Source organism: Engraulis encrasicolus, chromosome 13, assembly GCF_034702125.1.
Source record: "Engraulis encrasicolus isolate BLACKSEA-1 chromosome 13, IST_EnEncr_1.0, whole genome shotgun sequence".
Lineage (NCBI taxonomy): Eukaryota > Metazoa > Chordata > Actinopteri > Clupeiformes > Engraulidae > Engraulis > Engraulis encrasicolus.
In genome coordinates, this window is record NC_085869.1 from 36,962,996 (window position 1) to 36,985,787 (window position 22,792).

The following is a 22,792-nucleotide window of genomic DNA, read 5'->3' on the forward strand; positions in this document are numbered from 1 at the left end:
ACTCTGGCCATGCCTGCAAATGCAAATGGGTAGTATTATGGGATGTGCCCACTCACCCAGGACAACAGGCTGCGAGGACGTGGTCCCGTCCTCAGTGAGTTCGTACTCCACCCTGAAGCCTGAGACGGTGTCGGAGGCGGACACCCAGGAGATGACGAAGCTGCTGGAGGTGATCTCAGTCACCGACTCCGAGATGTCCACCGTGGGCGGGGGAGGGGTCGTCTCACCCTCGGCAGTCGCCACTGAAACACATGTGAAAACAGAGATGATATATTTTCTTCTTTTTTAAATGTTCTACTTTTCATTTCTTTGAATTATGTTTTTTTAATATTGTTGTTGATATACTGTAACTGTTAAGCACATTGAGCTGCATATCTTGTATGAATTGTGCTGTACAAATACAGTTATTATTATTATTATTATTAGTGTGTGTGTGTGTGTGTGTGTGTTCATATCATATCCCACTCACATGATCCATCGTGTGTGTGTGTGTGTGTGTGTGTGTGTGTGTGTGTGTGTGTGTGTGTGTGTGTGTGTGTGTGTGTGTGTGTGTGTGTGTGTGTGTGTGTGTGTGTGTGTGTGTGTGTGTGTGTGTGTGTGTGTGTGTGCGTGTGCGTGTGCGTGTGCGTGTGCGTGTGTTCATATCATATCACACTCACGTGATCCATAGGTGGTGGTGAAGTCAAAGCGTGTGAGTTCTCTGTGTCCGAATCGCAGCACGCTGATCAACTGTCCCTCGTAGGTGATGCCGGGCTTCAGGCCAGAGATGGTGTAGGAGTTGAGGTGGCCAGGGATGTTCACCTCGTGCCACGGGCCCTGGGTGTTTTTCTGAAGGACAGGTGAAGGAGAGGTGGGGGGCGGGGGGATCATGGGAGGAAAAAAATATGGCAACCAAATCAGTCGAACCCATACAAGTGCCATATGTTATCAGAAGTACCAGAATTGACAACTTGTTCCCATCCATCTATAATCAATGCAGAGAGAGAGAGAGAGAGAGAGAGAAAGAGATAGAGAGTGCAAGAAAAAGATTGAGAGAGAGAGAGAGCGAGTGAGAGAGAAAACCTTTTATTTCAATCATGGATGTGTAATGTGTGTAGACGGATGGGGGTTCCACTTGATGCAATGTGATGAGATGGGGTGTGTGTGTGTGTGTGTGTGTGTGTGTGTGTGTGTGTGTGTGTGTGTGTGTGTGTGTGTGTGTGTGTGTGTACCTGTTTCCACTTGAGGAGGTATTGTGTGATGTGTGTGGAGGGCGGGGGATTCCACTGGATGGGGTGTGAGTTGGGCTGGTTGCCAGATTCAGTAATGATGACCTGAACAGGACGATGACCACCTGGGAGAGACGACAGAGATCGAGAGAAGAGGGCATGAGTGGATGGCTAGATGAATGAATGAATGAATGAATGAATGAATGAATGAATGAATGAGTGAATGAATGAGTGAATGAACGGATGGATGAATGGATGGATGGATGGATGACACATAGCTTCACCCGAGCAAAACTTCACCTTCATAATATTCTGGCAAGACTTAATGGTGCGCTGCGAAATAGCGTAAATACCAAACGCTGACATGGGAAGCGCACATGAATGAACATGAACATGAACTTGTGTATATGAAAACTTTAAACATTTTTTTTTGTACAGTGGAAAGTACCACGAGTTGCTGAGAATGGATAATATCTACTTCCGAGAGCACATGAAAAGCACATGACGTTATGTATTACTAACTTGGACATCGCTCTCATAGATAACATTATATATTAATCACTGAGTCAGGCACAGAGCTAGCATTATCTACCAATCACCTGCACACTATCTCTCCTCTCCTCCTCCCCATCCTTCTCGCTGCCATGCAGAACACAATAAAAAGCTCTGGATTCCTCCCACCATCACCCCTCCCTCTCGCCCACTCTCTTTCTTCACTCCCTCTCACTCCCTCTTCTCATCCCCCTCTTCCTCCTTCTTTCTCCAACCTCTGGCCTGTACAGTTATTTTTCAACACCACACCACATTTATCATTTTAAAAACAGTCCATATTCTCATTTACTCCTCAATCTAGAGCTGTGGTAATGCAGTGTGTGTGTGTGTGTGTGTGTGTGTGTGTGTGTGTGTGTGTGTGTGTGTGTGTGTGTGTGTGTGTGTGTGTGTGTGTGTGTGTGTGTGTGTGTGTGTGTGTGTGTGTGTGTGTGTGTGTGTGTGTGTGTGTGTGTGTGTGTGTGTGTGTGTGTGTACCTTTAGGGATAGCTATACAGTATAAAATGAAAAAAGTCAACAAACCAAGTCTCTACTCTGGAGTCTGACACTCAGCTGTTAGTTCAAATACAGACCTGTAACAGCCTAGCCCTGGGGTGCTGCATCTGCCTAGAATACCAAAACTACATCTCTCATAGTAAGAAAGAAAGACAGAAATAAAGAAAGAAAGAAAGACAGAAAGAAAGAAAGAAAGAAAGAAAGAAAGAAAGAAAGAGGAAAAAAGGGTGAATTTTGTGGGAGATCCTCGAGTGCTTGCTGTGAGAGAAGAGAAAACATAGAGAGAGAGAGAGAGAGAGAGAGAGAGAGAGAGAGAGAGAGAGAGAGAGAGAGAGAGAGAGAGAGAGAGAGAGAGAGAGAGAGAGAGAGAGAGAGAAAGAGAAAAGAGTGTAGTTGTGTGAAAACATCTCTGGTTGCCAGAGACGGGAGGAGGAGAGGGGACGGTCTGACATTCCCTTGTCAGATTCCTCCCGAGGGTCTAGAACACATGCTATTCTCTTCTCTGCTGAAGAAACAGTAATCTCTCTCTCTCTCTCTCTCTCTCTCTCTCTCTCTCTCTCTCTCTCCTGAAAAAACACCAAACACCCCACAGGCCTCTGAAAACCCCTCTCCCTCCTTCTCTCTGTTCTCTTTCTCTCCCTCCCTCTCTCTGTCTGTTCCGTCTCTCCCTCCCTTCTTCTCTGTCCAACCTTTAACCCGTACAGTGTTTTTTTCCAAGACCACACTGCATTTCATGTATTATTGTAAAAGACATAATTTACGGCACGACTTAATTGCTGCATTTCCGCACAGGAATGTTTTAAACTTAATTTACAATAACACGCATCACATCGCCCCTGGGTGACTTAACCCTGTGTTTTCTTGACCTTTCACAAGCTCTCTCCCAGTGTATTTATCCAATCCGGCGTGTATACTTTACAGAGCGGCTCCCAGACCATAAATATCTCACTGACTGGCCTCAAAACTATTCTGACCGAGCTTACATCTTACAGACAGACCCCCTCACCCCATGTGGAAGGAAAGCACACATACAATACATTTGTGCAAAATAACCAATGACCCATGTAGATGACTCAGACATGATGACCCAGACATGGTCCAGATAAGGCATGTACCCAGATATCATTTGTCATCATCAATAGCAAACTAATGGAGCCACCTCATTGGGTGGGCCTCAACCCAGGAATATGTAGTATGTTAAATATCCACACGCATGGTCCAGTAAGTAATATGCATGGTCCTGTCCAGACAAATCCAGAAATGCCAAGCAACAGTCCCACTACATGACTATCACTGGACTAGTTTCAGGCTCAGCTCAGCTGGTTTTAGTGAACTAGCTGGAAGAAATATGTGGCAGCCATTTCTGACCATAGGATGCCCAACAATATGTCTGTGGTGACATCCCTGCCCAAACCACGCTGAGTCCAGACCTTTTCATTTGTATACCCACAACACACAACACAATATAACACACTCAGAGCCAGATCCTGCCAGTCAGCCGCTGACTCTGGTTCGCCCCATTGGACCACCCTGCCATCAATCATCCAACTGCACCGCCCTCTCACCCCATCCATCAGTCATCCATCTGACAGGCCGACAGATGCAGATGTAGAGCAGGGTGGTGTTCAGGGCGGATACACAGCTCCAGGCCTCGAAATCTGCTGACACTGCTCACGCACGCACGCACACACGCACACACGCACACGCACACACGCACACACGCACACACACACACACACACACACACGCACACACGCACACACGCACACACGCACACACTCCACCCAAAGCTGGTATCCATTTAGCTCAATTAAAAAGGCCCCAGGAGAAGAAGGAGCTGTGCTTGCTGTGTTGGCACCAGCACATAACTACATAACTATACAGAGCTGGAATCCAACTTAGTGTGCACTAAGTAACTACATAACTATACAGAGCTGGAAACCTACTTAGTGTGCACTAAATAACTACATAACTATACAGAGCTGGAAACCTACTTACTAATGCTGCACTAGTGCTAGTGCACTAATGCTGGCCTTGTGGGGCATGCAAACGCACGCACGCAGGCACGCACGCACACAGACACAGACACAGACACAGACACAGACACACACACACAGACACACACACAGCGAACAACATCCAACGCTGTGAATCTAACCCAATGACCGTGAGCACACGAACACACACATGCACACACAAACGTGGACGCACACACACCCTGACTTCTGTGCCATTTCTTAAGACCAGAAGCACTCTCTGTGGCACAGCTGTGGGCTATTAGCTGTTTCTGCTCCAGGGGAGAGACCTGCCCTGTGCTTTAAGAAAGCAGGCAAAGCAGGAAAACCTTTCTAAAAACTTGGTAAAAAGGTGATGCCGGGTCACAGCTGGGGATGTGTGCATGTCAGCATTGTGCAAGTGAGTGTGTCAGCATTCACCGGTGCATTCATTGTGCAAATATGTAGGTTAACTCTGACTAGGCCATTTAAAGTTCTTGAATAACTGTATGCAAACCCATCTTAAAAGTCAGATATCTAAATATCTGTGCCTTGTGCATTCTACATTAGTTGGTCTTTTCCAACCTTCTGTAAGATTCATGCATTTGGTTTGTAGGGTCATTTTGGCTCAGAGGCCTGGGCTGACCGTTTAAACGTGGTAATATCATGCTATCCAAAAGCTATGACAATTTCAACATAGTAAATGCATAAAATGGTGTGCATTTGTGGTTGTGAATGTTTCCAAAGTTGATTTGCAAAAATATTGCCCAAGGTTTTTTTTTTTTTTGGGGGGGGGGCATATCATATTTAATGTGAAACTGCACAATACTTTAGCCTTTGAAATCATGAATGTTACAAGTATCGGTACACTTTACTTGACGCCAGCATCATATGTATGACATAACAATGTCATAACAGTGTCATAATGGTGTCATGAACAAGTCAAACCTAATGTGCCAATGTCATAAATATTGTATGGCCATGCACAGTTGACATTGTTAGGCCTGTCATAGCCGAATTTCCCTCAAAGACAAAGTCATACAATGTTACCCAAGTATCTGATTATGGCTAACACCTAATGCACCCTGACTAACCAATGTTCTGAAGGAAAAGCTGAATGGTAAATTATTAAATTATTCAAGCTTCATCAATTTAGTACCACTGCCTTGTAGGTCCCCTGGAGGGCATGATAATGATAGGTGTTATGGCTTCTTCCAAGGAGAACAAAGGGAACAAAGGAATGCCTTTTACCTTGAGGGCTATGATTAACTCTAATATCATGCACCAATTACAAGGGTCAGTGCAGGTAAAAGAGTCTCTTCAATCCATCATAATGGAATTGAAAGTTAAATACATACAGTATGTGTGTGAGAGAGAACGTGGGTGTGTTTATGTGAACTGATGCAAGGTTAATTGCTATACACAAATGTGTGTTATATGTCAACTGAAATGTGCAATAATGTGTATTAGCCATTTATGTCTTGCATTTGAGTATTTATGTAAGCTGTCAGACACCAGACACCTTCATGAGAATTAATTAAAGTACTCTACTCTACTCTACTCTATTCTACTCTACAAGCCACACAAATAGAGTTGTAGACAGAACTCCAACTGTGACTCTTAACACATCGTTTCGTTTCCTACCTTCCTGATTCAAAGTCTTTAGTTCGATTTGCTTTTCACAAGTAGGCTATGACAAAGAAAGGAAGACTTTGACAATGTACAAACATGGCAGTGTTTGTTAACAGACACACACACACACACACACACACACACACACACACACACACACACACACACACACACACACACACACACACACACACACACACACACACACACACACACACACACACACACACACACACACACACACACACACCATTGAGACATACAGCAGCAATGCACACACAGCATTGAAAGTAAGTGGGCAGTAAACTCATTCAGCACCTTCAGGGAGGAGCACCAATGTCCACAAGAGTGAAGTGGCGTCCGGGATCAGCAAACGCCTCACACAATACAGCACATGGAGGATGGCGAGGAGGACGCAGAGAAACCATCTGGACTCCCATGGCCAAGGTTAGCGTGTGTGTGTGTGTGTGTGTGTGTGTGTGTGTGTGTGTGTGTGTGTGTGTGTGTGTGTGTGTGTGTGTGTGTGTGTGTGTGTGTGTGTGTGTGTGTGTGTGTGTGTGTGTGTGTGTGTGTGTGTGTGTGTGTGTGTGTGTGTGTGTGTGTTTCTCGGCCCAACTTCAAAGGGAGGAACACATGTAGGGTACACATGCAGGCAAACAGAGGGAGGTTAGCGCGCGTGTGTGTGTGTGTGTGTGTGTGTGTGTGTGTGTGTGTGTGTGTGTGCAAACAGAGGGAGGAGACGTCGCCTTGAAAAACAGCAGAAAAACACTTGCCGTCTCCTCCCGAAACTCCCCAAAGCGTTCAAACGGGGGGCACATGGTGATTCTGAGAAGAGTGATTTATGCCAATCCCCCTCTCCCACGCACACGCACGCACACGCGCACACACACACAAACAGACAAAGACACAGACACACACACACCCCAAAGATGGCTTTCGCACCACCTGTCAGAGTGACTCACACCGAGTTTTCTTACACACACACACACACACACACACACACACGCACACGCACACGCACACGCACACGCACACGCACACGCACACGCACACGCACACGCACACGCACACGCACACGCACACACACACGCACACACACACGCACACACACACACACACACACACAAACACACACAAACACACAGGAACACATCTGGAACTTTTTTTTCTCCTTCTCCACTCCTGAAAGAAAGAGAGAGAAACCCTGACCAGATCTTCCTCCACCCAAGCCCACAGGACTACTTATAGCTCGCATTGAGGTCAGAGGCACCCAAGAAGCGAGCGCAAAGGCCTCATGCACACTTTCATAAAACACATGCAGGCACACGCACACGCGCGCGTACACACACGCGCGTACACACACACGCGTACACACACACGCGTACACACACACGCGTACACACACACGCGTACACACACTTCTCCTCCCAGCCCTATTCCCAGTCGGCTAATTGCAAAGAAGATGAGACGGCCAACAGAGATTAACGGCAAAATGTCTCTTTTGATGTATACGTCGGTGTGTGTATGTGTGTGTGTGTGTGTGTGTGTGTGTGTGTGTGTGTATGCATGTTTATGTGGAGACGTCTCTTTTGATGTATGAGTCTCTGTGCGTGTGCGTGTATGTGTGTGTGTGTGTGTGTGTGTGTGTGTGTGTGTGTGTGTGTGTGTGTGTGTGTGTGTGTGTGTGTGTGTGTGTGTGTGTGTGTGTGTGTGTGTGTGTGTGTGTGTGTGTGTGTGCGTCTGTGTTGTCGGGATCAGAAGGCCTCATGTCTTAGATGGCTTTGATAGCTTGACTTGACTCGACTTAGCTTAGCTTGTCCTGTCATGCATGACTGAGCCAGCCCATGAAGGGTAGTGATCAGTGAGTGAGTGCCCTACTTCCCCCCCATTTTTGAGAGAAAGTGCACTCAACTCCGCACGAAGACTTTGGGTACGTAAAAACGGCGTATTGAATTTTAGTAGTGAAAGTTGCACTACAGAGGAATCGCTTCTTTATTTATGCTTTGAGTTATTGGAAAGCTAACAGACAAGAAACCATCTTCAGCGTCTTTAAGTCTTTCGGAACTTAATGCCCAACTTTTCCTGACACTCTTAAAGTAAAATACTATGGCATTCTAGAGGTGAGTTAAGTGGACTGAGGAAGTAAAGGCCTTGTCAAGTAATCAGTCAGCCCGTCCCTAACCCCTAACCCTGAATTGGCTGGACCAAATATGTGGCAGTGGGAGGGATTTTCTCTTTCTAAATCTAGGATGTCCAGCTCTCATCCTATCTAGACAGACCTTTTGGCCTTAGGTCACCTTGAACGTCTTAACTAGTGCTCCAAGTAGCAAAAAGGTTAAATGAGGTTAAAAAGCAGCATTACATGCAGATACACTGTAAAAACCCCATACTGCTGCATACTGGCCCACTTAAAGCAATTGTGTAGTCTTTCACTGCTAAATGGCCTACTTTTCAAGACACTGTTGAGTAAATCCCCCATTATCCAGGATGGGGCCTAGATGGGGAGGGACATGGCTGGGAGATCAAGAGACAGGATCAGGGCAAAGAGCTCCGTCTTCAAAGTACTTGCAGTGTAGTGATGAGAGTGGAGGTAGCCTATCTCCATAAACATCTGAAGATGGGTGCTGTGACCTATATTGAATACCGCTTGTTTGAGCGTGAACTTCAATACAGACATTTTTTAAACGACACCATGACGTGTCTTTAAAATGATGGTGAAATTACCATAGGCACTCTATTACTTTTCATGTCAGCATATACACGTAACATTCCCATTGGAGAGACTGGTTTAGGACTGGGAGAGTACATCATGACAAATACCTTCTAATTCGGTGAGTAAACATGACCATTTCCAACCCTGCCTATATTCTTGTATATTATGTAGCCAAACATTAAGCACACAAATTTACAACTCACTCCAAGTTTGCTTAGCTGACTTGTATACCTTTGATCTATTTTGGAAAACCCCTCTGGTCTTGAATGACTAACTTGGCATGACCCGTCTAGCATGACTAGCATGCTGTGACCAGCGCCAGAGAGAGTAGAGAGAGAGAGGTTCCATTGGCCCATTGTTTCCGGGTTCTATTATTGCAAGGGGGAGGGGGGGGAATCCCCCTTTAGGCAGACCTAGGCAGACCTAAGGACTGTTCTATTCAATGCTAGGAGTATTATGACACGCCCCTTTAGGCAGACCGGAACCTGGTCATGTTAGGTGCCCATAGCAACCTATTACAATGGCATATCTCTATATACTTAAAGAATCTCTGCTAGCGCCGTACACTCACCTGGGAAAGACTGCTGGGGCTCACAGCTCAGCTCTCCAACACCATTGCCGTAGCAATAGCACTTGTAGCTTATACCCTGGATGACCTTGTCCCAGGAGTCTCCGATCTGGTAGAACACTCTGGTCTCCGGCTCCTGGCACTGGTCTGGGAATGGGGAATTTCAAAGATATTCAGATCAGAATCAAAGAAAAAATAACAATAAATCATCCGTGTCCCTATCCTTCACAATCTGGTGCGTCACAGGAGAGGACTTAAACAAGGTAAAAAAGTGAGGGTCGCTGGGACAGCTCAGATGTAGAAAACTGTTGGAGCCATATTTATGATTTTCGTGACTTTTGACTTATTTCCTGTAACCCTGTAAAAAGAAGACTTTAGTTAGTCAAATATTTACCTTATATTTGTTTATGTTTTATATACTTACCTTTTATGTTTGGAATCATCCTGTGTTTGTATATTTAGCTCTTATTTACATACCTGGACCTGAACACACTCCGTCTCGCCTACCCACCTGTAGTGATTTGGCACTGTGAACCACTCCCTCCGACGCGCATTGGTGGCGCGAGTCACAGATTTTAATTAATTGGTACACTCACAGGTGCCTGGCAGACAGAGTGTGGGTCAGGATATAGTTTTCGACCGCATAGACAGCGTCATCAAAGCTTTACTGCTTATTTCTTTGTTTATTTGATGAAATGGAAAGTCAACCGGATTGTAGACAATAAATGAAAACAACATCTCAACTTTAATGTCACTCTCCGTGCGTGCTTACTCAGGAATGCGCGTCTGAAACGCCATACTCTGTCTCACGTGGCCAAGGAAAAGTTTGGTAAGAAAATTGGCCCTTACAAAAACAATTCAATAGTTTAGCAAGTTGAGCGCCAGACTAGCGTTACAAGGGTAGCATGTCTTTATCAGATTCAAAACAATAGTTCAGATTAGTATCATAACCACAATACGTATCTGGGAACAATAGCATTAACCATAATCCCTTAGCAGTATTTGACATTTTTTCTATTCTGTCGTGTGGAAAAATTGGATTCACCTTGTGTATGTCTTTCTAAAAAAATGTTTTTCCGCCAGATGCTCCAATAACATACAGGAGGACAAACTCATTCTCCAGAATAAAATTGATGAGCATATGAATATTGTTCACTGTATAAGAGAACTGTACTTTTCAAAAGAAAATATTCAGATCATTATCTTGATTCCAATTCGCCAAGGACATGTTTAACAAGTGAGCATTTAGGCCTGAACTGACACAAAGCTCTCTGGATGGAGGCCAACATGTTCCAAAAAACGCAGTTCAGTTGCTCTTTTCACATTCAGAGAGAGACTACCCTTGTAAACCGCACTGACCCAATACGCGAACGGAGATTTTTGGAAACAATTGGACCACTGTCCTCATAAACCGCACTCATCTGGCAGACACTATATTTTAAACAATCATATGGCTGTCCTTGTAAACCACATTGGAGTACTTAACAGCTTGGCCGCTATCAGAGTCTCTGCACCACGTGTGTGTGTGTGTGTGTGTGTGTGTGTGTGTGTGTGTGTGTGTGTGTGTGTGTGTGTGTGTGTGTGTGTGTGTGTGTGTGTGTGTGTGTGTGTGTGTGTGTGTGTGTGTGTGTGTGTGTGTGTGTGTGTGTGTGTGTGTGTGGAGGAGCGCTCCTTTGGGTGTAATAACACTCAGGAAAGCCAACAGTGGGGGGTAAACAGGTCAGCTATCCCAGGGAGAGAAGGGGTCCAGAAATGGCTCCCCATTACATTATATGCATTGGGTGGGGGCCCCTTCCGAGGGCTTTGTCCCGGGCCCAGGCAAAGCTGTCAGCGGCCCTGCACACACTATACAGCCCTCTCTGCTCCACAGACGAGTGAAGAATGAAGATTCTATCTCTTGAGAAAATAGATATGAAGAGCCTCCTCTTATCCAAACCCAACCTACCATATCGTAGCCAGGGAGCTTAGGGGGATGGGGAACGAACTTCACAAAAGAAAAGGATTGCCGTTTTCTAGGTTGAATAAATAAGGACTTATACAATGCCTGTCCAGACCTTCCCTTTCCCCTTGTACCTCTTGTGACAACGGATGAGTCGTTTTAGAGGGACACAAGGTAGGATTAAAAGGTTAAATAATTGCTGTCCTGAGTAAGCGGATGCATAAATGAGTCATTAGTAAGTGAATGGTGACTCTCTCCAACACTTTCTCAGTCCACTGTCAGAACTCCCTATATGTAACTTTTGGCTGACGGAGCCGAACGAGTGCCGTGGGAAAAGACTTATCATAACAAAAACTGACTTTACGTGCTGCTGGAGACATATTCACATTTGCATCGACTGTTGGTATTCTGGGATGAAAAACATTCACACCGCGAAGGGACTTAAACAGCATTTTTTCCCTGCGTGTTTAGATTTTGAGACAGGCATTCTGCGGGCCCCACTCAAACTCACTCAAACTGCAGAGGACGACTTTAAGACACATTGAAGAATTGAATTCTGGGTTCCAACGTCAACGCTTGCTAGTTGTGCGTCTACAGTACATCAGTTACACAGAGGGAAGAGGCCCACACAAACACTATAGCGTAAGCCAGTGGTTCTTAACCTTTTTTATTTAACGACTTTATGTGTATATTTCCTGTGCACACTGTATCTGATAGTGATGTTGGCTATGTCCTCGATTATAAGTCGCTTTGGTTAAAAAGTGTCTGCCGAAGTAATGTAAAAGTGCCCTATATGTCTGTGTGTGTGTGTGTGTGTGTGTGTCTGTGTGTGTGTGTGTGTGTGTGTGTGTGTGTGTGTGTGTGTGTGTGTGTGTGTGTGTGTATGTGTGTGCATGCGTGTGTGTGTGTGAGTGTGTGTGACCTACCAACAGCGTCACACTTCCAGCGGCCTCTTCCCTGTCCAAAGCAGGAGCAGTTCATCAGGTAGCCCTCCTCATGGTGCTTAGTGAAGGTCTGATTCACATCATACGTCAGCCCGTCTACAATACACTGGTCTGCAAACGGAAATATCAAGATACACACACAAAGTAAGTAGTAAGTATGGGCTCAATTCACAATGCCTGTCGACACCGGTAAGTAATGGACTCAAATAGCAGCCATTTTCAGACTATTTCATGTAGTACTGTAGATGTACGAAAGCAATCTAACGCAGATAACTAATAATGATCACACAAACAAAACACAAATGTGCTAAAAAACTACCATTCAGTTATTAAACACACACATGTACACATGCTGTACACGTGCAGACAGACAGACAGACAGACAGACAGACAGACAGACAGACAGACAGACAGACAGACAGACAGACAGACAGACAGACAGACAGACAGACAGACAGACAGACACACACACACACACACACACACACACACACACACACGCACACAGAGAGAATACTGTTGCAGCCACTGACCTTTAAGCTGGGAGTAGGCCATACAGCTCCACTCGCCGCGTCCGTTGCCTACGCAGGTGCAGCGCATCATGTGACCCAGGACGTCGTGGCGTTTGTCCCACTGGTCCCCCACGCGGTACATCACGCCCTCACTGGTGGTGCACACCTCCTCATGTGCTGCCGGGATACAGAAAAGAGACCTCATGTTCTAGAGTAGTGTTTTCTCAACAGGGGCGGTACAGCCCCCAGGGGGTGTTAGGGAGCCCTAGGGGGGCGTTGAGAGGGATACAGTTGAGAGGGAGCGTGGTTATTTGTCATGAGAGAATTGTAAGGGGGCGTTGTCAGTCTCATGATGAAGTCAAGGGGGCGTTGAGAGGCTTAGGATGAAGTCCAGGGGGCGTTGATTCAAAAAAAGGTTGAGAACCACAGTTCTAGAGTGTTCTACAATAATTCCAAGATTCTATTCTATCGACCAAATGGGGTCTTTATCTGATGGCGCCGTTCTATTCTAAAATCAATGGGTGGTGTACACCAGAGACGGTGGAAAGGGTTAGAACTTCTTTGTGCACACCTAAGTCATGCACTGCCGGGGGAAACACAAGGGAGACATATTCTAGAGTGTTCAAGAAAGTAGCCTACGATAAAAGATTTTCTAGGTTGGAAACCCCCTTTCCACCATCTCGGGTACAATAATGCCAAGATTCTATTCTATCAAAGCAAATCTTCTTCCATCGCCACGTCCTTATGGGCTAATTGGAAAACTGGAGAATGGCCGATGAGGCAAGTTAGTTTCTAAAATTGCTCAAAGATGATGCTCCATCAATCTTGCATTGTTGCAGAACATTACCTGGTCTGCCAAATCTCATCATCCTCCACCTCATTTATCTTTTCCTTCTCCTGCACAGACTTACTTAACCATGACACACACAGGTGCACGTGTGCATATGAACACAAACACATGCGCATGCACACACGCACGCGCACACACACACACAAACAAACACACACATCGACCTGTTGTCTGGAATACTGTCCACAAGTGCAGGATCTCCCATTGTTTCCATGACATAACCACACAGACAAACCACAAATCAACCTGCACTCCGGAATACGGGAATCACAGTGCAGGATCTCCCAGTTTTCTACAACTACTCCATGCAACACTCCACAGCTCTCCACACTCACTGACGTTAACTGCTGAAGCTTATGAATTATGAACTACGGGGAACTGGCCCCAATACCCACTCGAACCTTTATACTTATTCCAGGACAGAGACTCTCTCTTGCCAGGACAAACCAGCCTACAGGCAAGCAAGCTAGCTAAGCCCAAAAGTCTTGGACGGAGTTTGTGTTGGCCGGGAAGGTCCCCCACTCCAAACACGGTGCTCAGGCCAAACTATGATGTCATATATTCTTCCCTGATGAAATCAGACTCACATTAGCATCAACACAGCAGGGCTCAAAGCAACGAGGGCTCCTCTAAAGCTCCACGCATCCAGAGGCTGGCCGACAGACATCAACAACTCATAAACAACAAGAGCAGGTCTTGGACACATTAAACAGGTCTCTTGTAGAGGTCTGAAGGTGGCAGACAACTCTGTTTTTTCTCTTTTTTTTAGGACGCCCTGAGCTGGATGAATGAGATTTTTCACAGCTCTCAACTCAGATGATTTACACTTCAACCAGGGCTCTAAATGAACACCAGCCATCCGGCCAAATGCTGGTAAAAATTCAGTTTGGCTTTTGGACTATACCAACTTCCTAGCCACTTTGACTCATTAGTGAGTGTAAGCTTGGCTATCAGCATCTACAGTACCAGCCATTTCGAACCCTGACTACATCCGTGTAATTTACCTTGCAGCACCTGTGCCAAGGAGTTGGCATCAGTGGTGTAGTCTACGTAGAACGCGGGTATACGGAGTATACCCACTTCTAAATTTCAGGGATTTCAGTATACCCATTTAAAATTGATTGATCCATTATTTTAAATGGCACAAATATATACAGTATACCCACTTCAAAAAATGCTCCAATATACAGTATACCCACCATAAAAAAGTAGACTACACCACTCAGTGTTTCCCATACATTGAGGAAACTATGGCGGCCCGCCATAGTTTAAATTTGGCCGCCATAGTTAACGAAAATGTAAAAAAAACAAAAACAAAAAATTTTTTTTTTTTTTTTTACTTTTTTTAATTTTTTTAAACGATATCCGTTTTTGTTAAAAACGATTTGAATTACGATTTTGAATTTCCTTCGCATTTTCCTCCTTGAGTAAATACATACAGACTCTGTATTGGTTAGATAAGTAGTCCCACGGTAACAGAATGAGGGGAAAGCATTAGGAAGTGACCGTAAGGGTAGGCCTATTACAGTTGATTCATGTGTGCACACATGTAACATCGGGTGAGTAACAGAACATGTGCGCAACGATGCGTTATGACACGCCGATATGCGAGGATCTCTTCGTTCCAAAAATCGCTAGTCGCATGCATCATCGCTAACTGCGTTTACATCGCGTGCCGCGTGTAAAGGAAATGTTTGTTGTTGACATGTATGGAATTCACTTCAATTTGTGCTGTTTCGTGCTTCAGTTGTGGACAAAACGATTGGCCAAACTCACAATAGAAAGCCTTTGCTGTGCTACTGCCCCAGAGAGCTGAAAAAAAAAACCTTCATAGAAGAAGTCACTCTTAAAAGGGGTGTTAACCAATCCAATGAGTTCTCTCATTGCTCTCTCTCTCTGTCTCTCTGTCTCTCTCTCTCATAGTAGCCTACTATTTACCCATAACAAATTGTGAATTTCTGAGCCCTTTTTAATTTGTAGCCTATACCACTGAAGGCATGATAAAGCTTCATCATATTTTAGAAATAGGGCCTATGTGCCTTTTATATACCAAATGTTTATCATTTTGAAATTGTTTCAGTTGTTTATGACTTGTGTATGACTGAAATTATCTCTGCATACTATCAGTGCTGCTGCATTGCTTTGTAAAGATAGGCTATTCAACACACTTTAAAAACACACTGAAAAGATACGGCCATAGTAGCCTACTAAAAACATTTTGTTCATAATAATGGTGATTAATAAATGGTGATCTTAAATTTTTATACTGACATCCTTAAATTTGACTTGGTAGGTCACGGCAGACCATCAACTTCAAAAGTAGATCTTGGTTAAAAAAAGGTTGGGCACCCCTGCTATAGAGAGAACCACAAGTGCATGAAAAGACAGGGATCAAAAGCCTAGTCAAGTTGTTGTAGTTAACTTGGGTTTGGAGCAACATAAAAAACCTTCAGAGAAGGGACAGTTGGGATGAGTTTACTAACACTCCCTAGGCTTTGTTTTACAGTTGTAATGAGTTTTGGTGACAGACATGACACAGCAGAGGAGACATCGGGCTGCATATAGAAATTTAATGTGTAATGAATGTGAATATAGACATAAATGTGTAATATGTTGTTCAGCCCTTTTAATGGGAGGAATTTGGAAAAAACTGTCCCTGTGACCAGCACCCCTCATGAAGAATGTGTACGCCTACAGATATGTGTGGGGGAAAAAGGCATAGCCTACCCTCTAAGACCCTTTTTGTCTATGCGTTAACAATTTCACAGTGCTCTTAAATTCTTATCTCTGCTCCTATTTTGTTTTATTTATTGTTTCCCCAGACCCCTGCATGAGGGACGAATGAAACTGTGTTGTAAAACAGAAATTATTCACTGTACTGCATTTTTTTGACAATGACAATGTACTACTATTATACAAGTCATGGGTAAAATCTTATGTAGCCTTAATTCTCAAAATATAAATGGTTGAAATATAGGCCCAGGCCTACAGTTTCTCCATGCGCCACTGTCATACTGTAGTCATTGTTTTGCCGTTTTGCATTTACGCTGCAAGAATACAAACCCCCCCCCCCACCCCCCCACGGGGCAAAATAAACCCCGGCTGCCCCCATAGTTTCCAAAATTTCTGTGGGAAACACTGCCACTGGTTGGCATCACAAGTGGTACTGCTTTGTGACCCAGTGAGGAGTTAACAGTTTGGATTTGGGCCGTGATGATACGATTCACAATGCCTGTCGACACCCAGGAGTAATGGAGCACATACTGTAACAGGGCCAGAGGATGAGAGAGAAAGACTAATGTGTATGTGTGCGCGCGTGCATACATGCATAGGTGTGTGTGTGTGTGTGTGTGTGTGTGTGTGTGTGTGTGTGTGTGTGTGTGTGTGTGTGTGTGTGTGTGTGTGTGTGTTAGAGCTTGTGGCCCGTGGGTGAACACATTACTGCCTTTGTCTCCCTGTCTGGTCCTCAGGCCCTCTAGCCAAAACACCTGGAGCCATCACTCTGATGCTGCTACTCCTCCTCCTCAGTGTGTGTGTGTGTGTGTGTGTGTGTGTGTGTGTGTGTGTGTGTGTGTGTGTGTGTGTGTGTGTGTGTGTGTGTGTGTGTGTGTGTGTGTGTGTGTGTGTGTGTGTGTGTGTGTGTGTGTGTGTGTGTGGATAGATAGTGGCAGGATGGGGGTTGAAGTGAGGTTATCCCAACCTCTTAACCCAGTGTGTGTGTGTGTGTGTGTGTGTGTGTGTGTGTGTGTGTGTGTGTGTGTGTGTGTGTGTGTGTGTGTGTGTGTGTGTGTGTGTGTGTGTGTGTGTGTGTTTGCGCAGGCATCGTGGGAAAGATTAAAGATTAAAGATGCGAGGCGTAGATGAAGCCACCAGTATTAAGTATTAAGTGGCGGTTATTATAAGTAGGGGGGAGGGGGAGGGGGCACCATGATCGGGCCAATCATTTCTTAATGAAAAGGAGTTGAGTGGTGTGTAATGTTGACAGTGAGTGTTTGCCCGTGTGTGCATGTGAGAGATATTGAGAGAGAGAGAGAGAGAGAGAGAGAGAGAGAGAGAGAGCGAGAGAGAGAGAGCGAGAGCGAGAGAGCAAGCGAGAGAGGGAGAGAGAGAGCAAGCGAGAGAGGGAGAGAGCAAGCGAGAGAGGGAGAGAGCGAGCGCCTGTGTGTGTGTGTGTGTGTGTGTGTGTGTGTGTGTGTGTGTATGTGTGTGTGTGTGTGTGTGTATGTGTGTGTGTGTGTGTGTGTGTGTGTGTGTGTGTGTGTGTGTGTGTGTGTGTGTGTGTGTGTGTGTGTGTGTGTGTGTGTGTGTGGAGGGGGAGAGCACAGCTGCCCTGGAGAGTGTCCAAGGCAAGATGAGGATCCACGCCAGCAAGACCCTGAACTGGAGCCAACCACTGTCTGCCTCACTCTCTCTCCTTCCCTCTATCTTTCTCTACTCTTCTTTTTCTTTCCTTCTTTCCTTCTCCCTCTGTCCCTCTCTCTCACTCTCTCTCTCTCTCCTTCCCTCTCTATCTCTCCTTTCGTTCCTTCGCTCCTTCCTGCTCTCACTGTCCTTCTCTCACTCTCGCCTTCCCTCTATCCTTCTCTACTCTTCCTTTCCTTTCCTTCTCTCCTTCCCCTCTGTCCATCTTTCTCTCACACTCTCTCTCCTTCCCTCTCTATCTCTCTCTCTTTTCGTTCCTTCGCTCCATCCTGCTCTCACTGTCCTTCCCCTCACCCTACCTCCCTCTCTCCCTCTCTCTCTCTGCCGCTTCCTCTGTCTTTTCTTCACTTAGCCTCTCTCCATTTTCACCTCACGCTTTCTCTGTCCCCCCTTCTCTCCCTTTCTCTGTCTGTCTGTCTCTCACCTGACTCCATAGATCCCCTCCCTCCCTCCCCTCGCTCTTCTTCATTCGGCACTCCCTCCATTTTCGTCCCTGACCCTGACTCTCTTTCTCTGCGCCTGCTAACACTCCCTCTCTCCCTTCTTTCTTCCCTGACTCCCTCGCTCTCTCCCTCCCTCCCTTCCTCTGTCTGTCTGTCTGTCTATCTCACTCCTCTGCCAATCACCCACCCTCCCTCCCCTCTCTCCTTCTTCTTTCCCATCTCTCGCTGATGGCTCTCCACTCCGTCTTTCCCCTCCCACCGTCTTTCGCACTCCTCTCCCGATCAACCTCCCTCCTTTCATTCCTCCCAAACGGCGTTCCCTCGCTTTCGCTCTGGCTGATTCTCACTCACTCTCCACGCTCTGTGTTCTCCTGTTCTGCTCTGCTCTTCCCTGTGGTTTTACAGTCTAATGATCTGTTCCTTCTCTTCTTGGCACTGCGTTCACCTGTCTTTATGGGCAACTCAATATCTCCCAGCCTCGTCTCAAGCCAGTCCTTCCTCTTTTCAACTCCATTTTATCAGTTTGATGATCTGTTACTTCTTGACACTGCGTTCACCTGTCTTTATGGGCGACTGAATATCTCCCAGTCTTCTTTTTTCCTCTCTTCAACACCATTTTTATCAAAGTCTGATGATCCGTTACATCTTCTTGGAACTGCGTTTGCCTGTCTTTATGGGCAACTGAATATCTCCCAGCCTCGTCTCTCCTTCCTCTCTTCAACTCCATTTTATCAGTCTGATGATGATCTCTGTTGCTTCTTCTCCTCCTTGCCAATGTGCTCATCTGTCTTTTATGGCCTCCTGAATATCTTCTCTCCCAGCCTCATCTCTCCTCTCTTTCCATCTTCAACTCTCTCGTTCTGTCTTTCAGTCTTCATTTTTATCATCCATCAGTCTATGGCGCTCTCTTTCTTTTACCGTTTTCTACACACGCTCTCTTTATCTCTCTCTCCATATAATGTTACAGATACAGATCCAGATCCACCATTAATTTGAAAGGTCAGGTCCATGAGGACCCATCCTGTAACCACACACACACACACACACACACACACACACACACACACACACACACACACACACACACACACACACACACACACACACACACACACACACACACACACACACACACACCTTCGACAAAAGGTTAGTGTCCCTGTAAAAGACACCTGGGGTAGACACACAGGGGTTAGGGGTTAGGTGCCAATGGCAGCCTGGGTTTAAAAAGCTGATTAGATTCCCACACCACAGACACTAATTATTTAAATCTTAAGCCCAGGTGTAAAAAAGAGATAAAACACACACCGCCCAGCCATGCATGCATTCATACATATAGAGTGGGTGTGATTAACAGAGCCATGCACGCATTCATTCATAATAGAGTGGGTGTGATCAACAGATTATAGTTCTAAAGGAGGGTTGTAACGGGGCATCAGTGGCTCACCAACAGGGGGCACACACACACACACACACACACACACACACACACACACACACACACACACACACACACACACACACACACACACACACACACACACACACACACACACACACACACACACACACACACACACACACACACACACACACACACACACACACACACACACACACACACACACACACAGGTCTCCTCGTGAAGGGTGTGTGTGTGTGTGTGTGTCTGGGATATCTCTCAACTTGGCCTACCACTGCTAATTGGCACCACAATGGGTGTGGGGGGTGTGGGCTGGGTGTTTTATAACATCTGGTCATGTCTCCCCTAGTCCCGACATCAATCTGCATGTAAATAGGCTTGAAAGGGCTTCAGAGACGGAGTGTTTACACAGCATAAGATAAGGTGCCATTTTGTTTCCTAATTGGATCAGGGTCTGTGGCACTTGCACTGGAGAGAGAGAGAGGGGGTGGGGGGGGGGGGGGCACGGGTACTGCTGCACCCCACTGAAGACAGGGTAGGGGGAGGGTGGGGGGAGATTTTAGGCTCAAACTGCTAAGATTGTAAAAGAGTAACAGATGAACAATGACAATTACTGAAAATCGCAAAACTATGATACCTTTTCACATCACCAATACAAAGTCAGGTTAACTAATAATAATATCAGTGAACAGGGCATTTCAGCCATGGTGTCGCCGTGGTATAAATCAGCGGCATCTTGACTTCTGTAAGTGCTTGACTCAACCATAGGTGCCAGAAAGGGGGATGCAGTGGTGCATTTACATCCCCACTTTAGGGCTCCCCAAATGAGGCTCTCAACTTTTGGAGACAAATACTTTTACTGCAGACAAATGAGTGGAGTGCAGCAGCAGTAACATTGTTAAGAAATGGAGAATTAAGTGAACAGATAGACCACCACTTTTAAAACTCGTTCCGGCGCCCTTGGACTCAACAAAGGCAACAAAGTCCTTTTACCCATGTCATGGTCACCAAGAAGCTCACTTGTAAGCAGCTGGACCTCAGAAAAAGAGAACAAAAATGGTGTCTGGTTCTTTACAGATGCATCTACAGTATTTTACGTCCATCTATCAGATTGCCAATAGCGGAGACTTGATCCAAGTTTCGTAAGCCAAAAGCCACAGTGAGAACATAATAAAATCTGAGAACCACAACTGGCTTATTAACATTCCAGCAAGACACTCCCACATTCCAGTCCTGACTTCTCCCCATGCCTTTCCTTCATTCTTTCTTTAATTTAGCCATTTAAAAATATATATATATATATATTGCACTTCACACTATTATGCTGGCTTTTCCTCATTTTGGCTGTTTCTGTCTCTCTTTCTTTCTTCACGTCTTTCTTTCTGTCTTGCAAATACTTCTGTTTTCCATTGGGATTCACCTACCATGGAGCAAAATTGAAAGAGTTGTGAGCAATCGAAATCATTACATTACACACCGTATAAACGATTCCATCCCCTGATGTAACTTGCCTGCCATGGAGAAGTATTCAAACACTTGCTTGCAATCATATATTTTTCTTTCATTTATCTCCTCCCTCCTTCCTTCCTTATCATTATACTGAAAATGAATCAGTCTGACGAGGTGACTGATCTGCCACGGGGGCAGCTTCCGAAGCACTGGTTGGAGGATAGACAGGGCTGAGTCAGGCTTGGGTCCCCCAACGCACAACGTGCCTACTGAAACCTTAATTTCTCCCTGGGGATCAATAAAACAACTCTACTCTAACATATGGTATTACCACGGTGCACCCCTGTGCACACCACTCTCCATGTATCATACTAAAAATGAATCCATGTGACGAGGCTCAACAGTCATGGGGAAGAATGCAAAGTGCTGTTCTCTGCGTTGGGAAATAACCCAGGCCGAGTTTGAACCCGGGTCCCCATGGGCAAATCCCAGGAAAAGGTGTAGGACCAAGGCTGGCTGAAAGTTTGGAATGAGGAGTCCGCACACTTTATTTTTCTTTGATGTTTTCATATTTTCCATGGAAACGTCAACGAAAAGAAGCTTTTGAAGTTTGCGGGACTCCTCACTCTAAACCATTTCTTTTATACAAGAAATGAAATCGCCCAACTAAGGTGACTCACCTGCCATGGGGCAGAAGCCAAAGCGCTGTTCCCCGTCGTAGTTGTAGGTGGTGCCGCACCACTTCATGCCGTCGCGGCGGCCATCGGCCGTGCAGTCGGTGTAGTTGCGGCCGTTATAGAGGAAGGGGAAGTGGCAGATGGCACCGTTGGAGTTACCGCCACGCGTCGACACCGGCAGGGCTGCACACAGCAGGACAATGAAAATTCTTACTTATTTCAAAAGAAAGACGCTTACTGCATACTTGTTTGACCTTTTGCTCGTTTATCCAGAGCGAACAACGCGTTTCACCTCTGTGTGTCATCAGGTTCGTTCAGGCATGCCAAGTATTGAACACTCCTGCGTTCAACAGCACCTAGAAACTGTGCATGGATCTTTGAACTGTTAGAATTATTTATTTATTTAGATTCATTTCTTCTCACCGTTCTTCTCTGTGCAGAAGGAGTACTTGTGCTCGGTCTCGAAGTCGGAGTTGGTGCTGCACCAGAGCTGTCCGTCGCTGCGTCCGTCTGAGGTGCAGGAGTAGTAGGTCTTACCCATGGCCACGAAGGGGAACACGCACGGCTGCCCGTCAGAGTTGCCACCATACACCTGAGACTGGCCCTCTGGAACAGACAATACACACACAAAGAAACATGCGTGCGCAGACACACACACAAACACACACACACACACACACACACACACACACACACACACACACACACACACACACACACACACACACACACACACACACACACACAAACACACACACACACACACACAAAATTTAGTTACACCATACATCTGAGACTGGTGGCCTTCTGGACCAGCGAATACACACGCACATACACACACACACTCACAGACACACGCATAAACGAACACACACACACACACACACACACACACACTACAGCACAATTTATTTAGGAAAACTGTGAGCTTTCCTTGAAATAACTCGATGTTAAATGTTTTGTTGTTGTTTGTG

General features: G+C 45.6%; 1 protein-coding gene across 1 annotated transcript in view; it reads right to left on the reverse strand.

Moving 5' to 3' along the window:
* The window catches only part of fn1a (fibronectin 1a), an 81,609-nt gene that overhangs the window by 47,251 nt on the left and 11,566 nt on the right, over positions 1-22,792 (reverse strand). Inside the window, exons 8-15 of the mRNA XM_063213853.1 lie at positions 22,242-22,424; positions 21,822-22,001; positions 12,576-12,731; positions 12,025-12,153; positions 9,163-9,306; positions 1,212-1,333; positions 660-828; positions 57-242 (exon numbers count right to left, since the gene is read on the reverse strand). Of these exons, the coding sequence (XP_063069923.1) occupies positions 57-242; positions 660-828; positions 1,212-1,333; positions 9,163-9,306; positions 12,025-12,153; positions 12,576-12,731; positions 21,822-22,001; positions 22,242-22,424 (1,269 nt within the window). The remainder of the gene's footprint in view (positions 1-56; positions 243-659; positions 829-1,211; positions 1,334-9,162; positions 9,307-12,024; positions 12,154-12,575; positions 12,732-21,821; positions 22,002-22,241; positions 22,425-22,792) is intronic.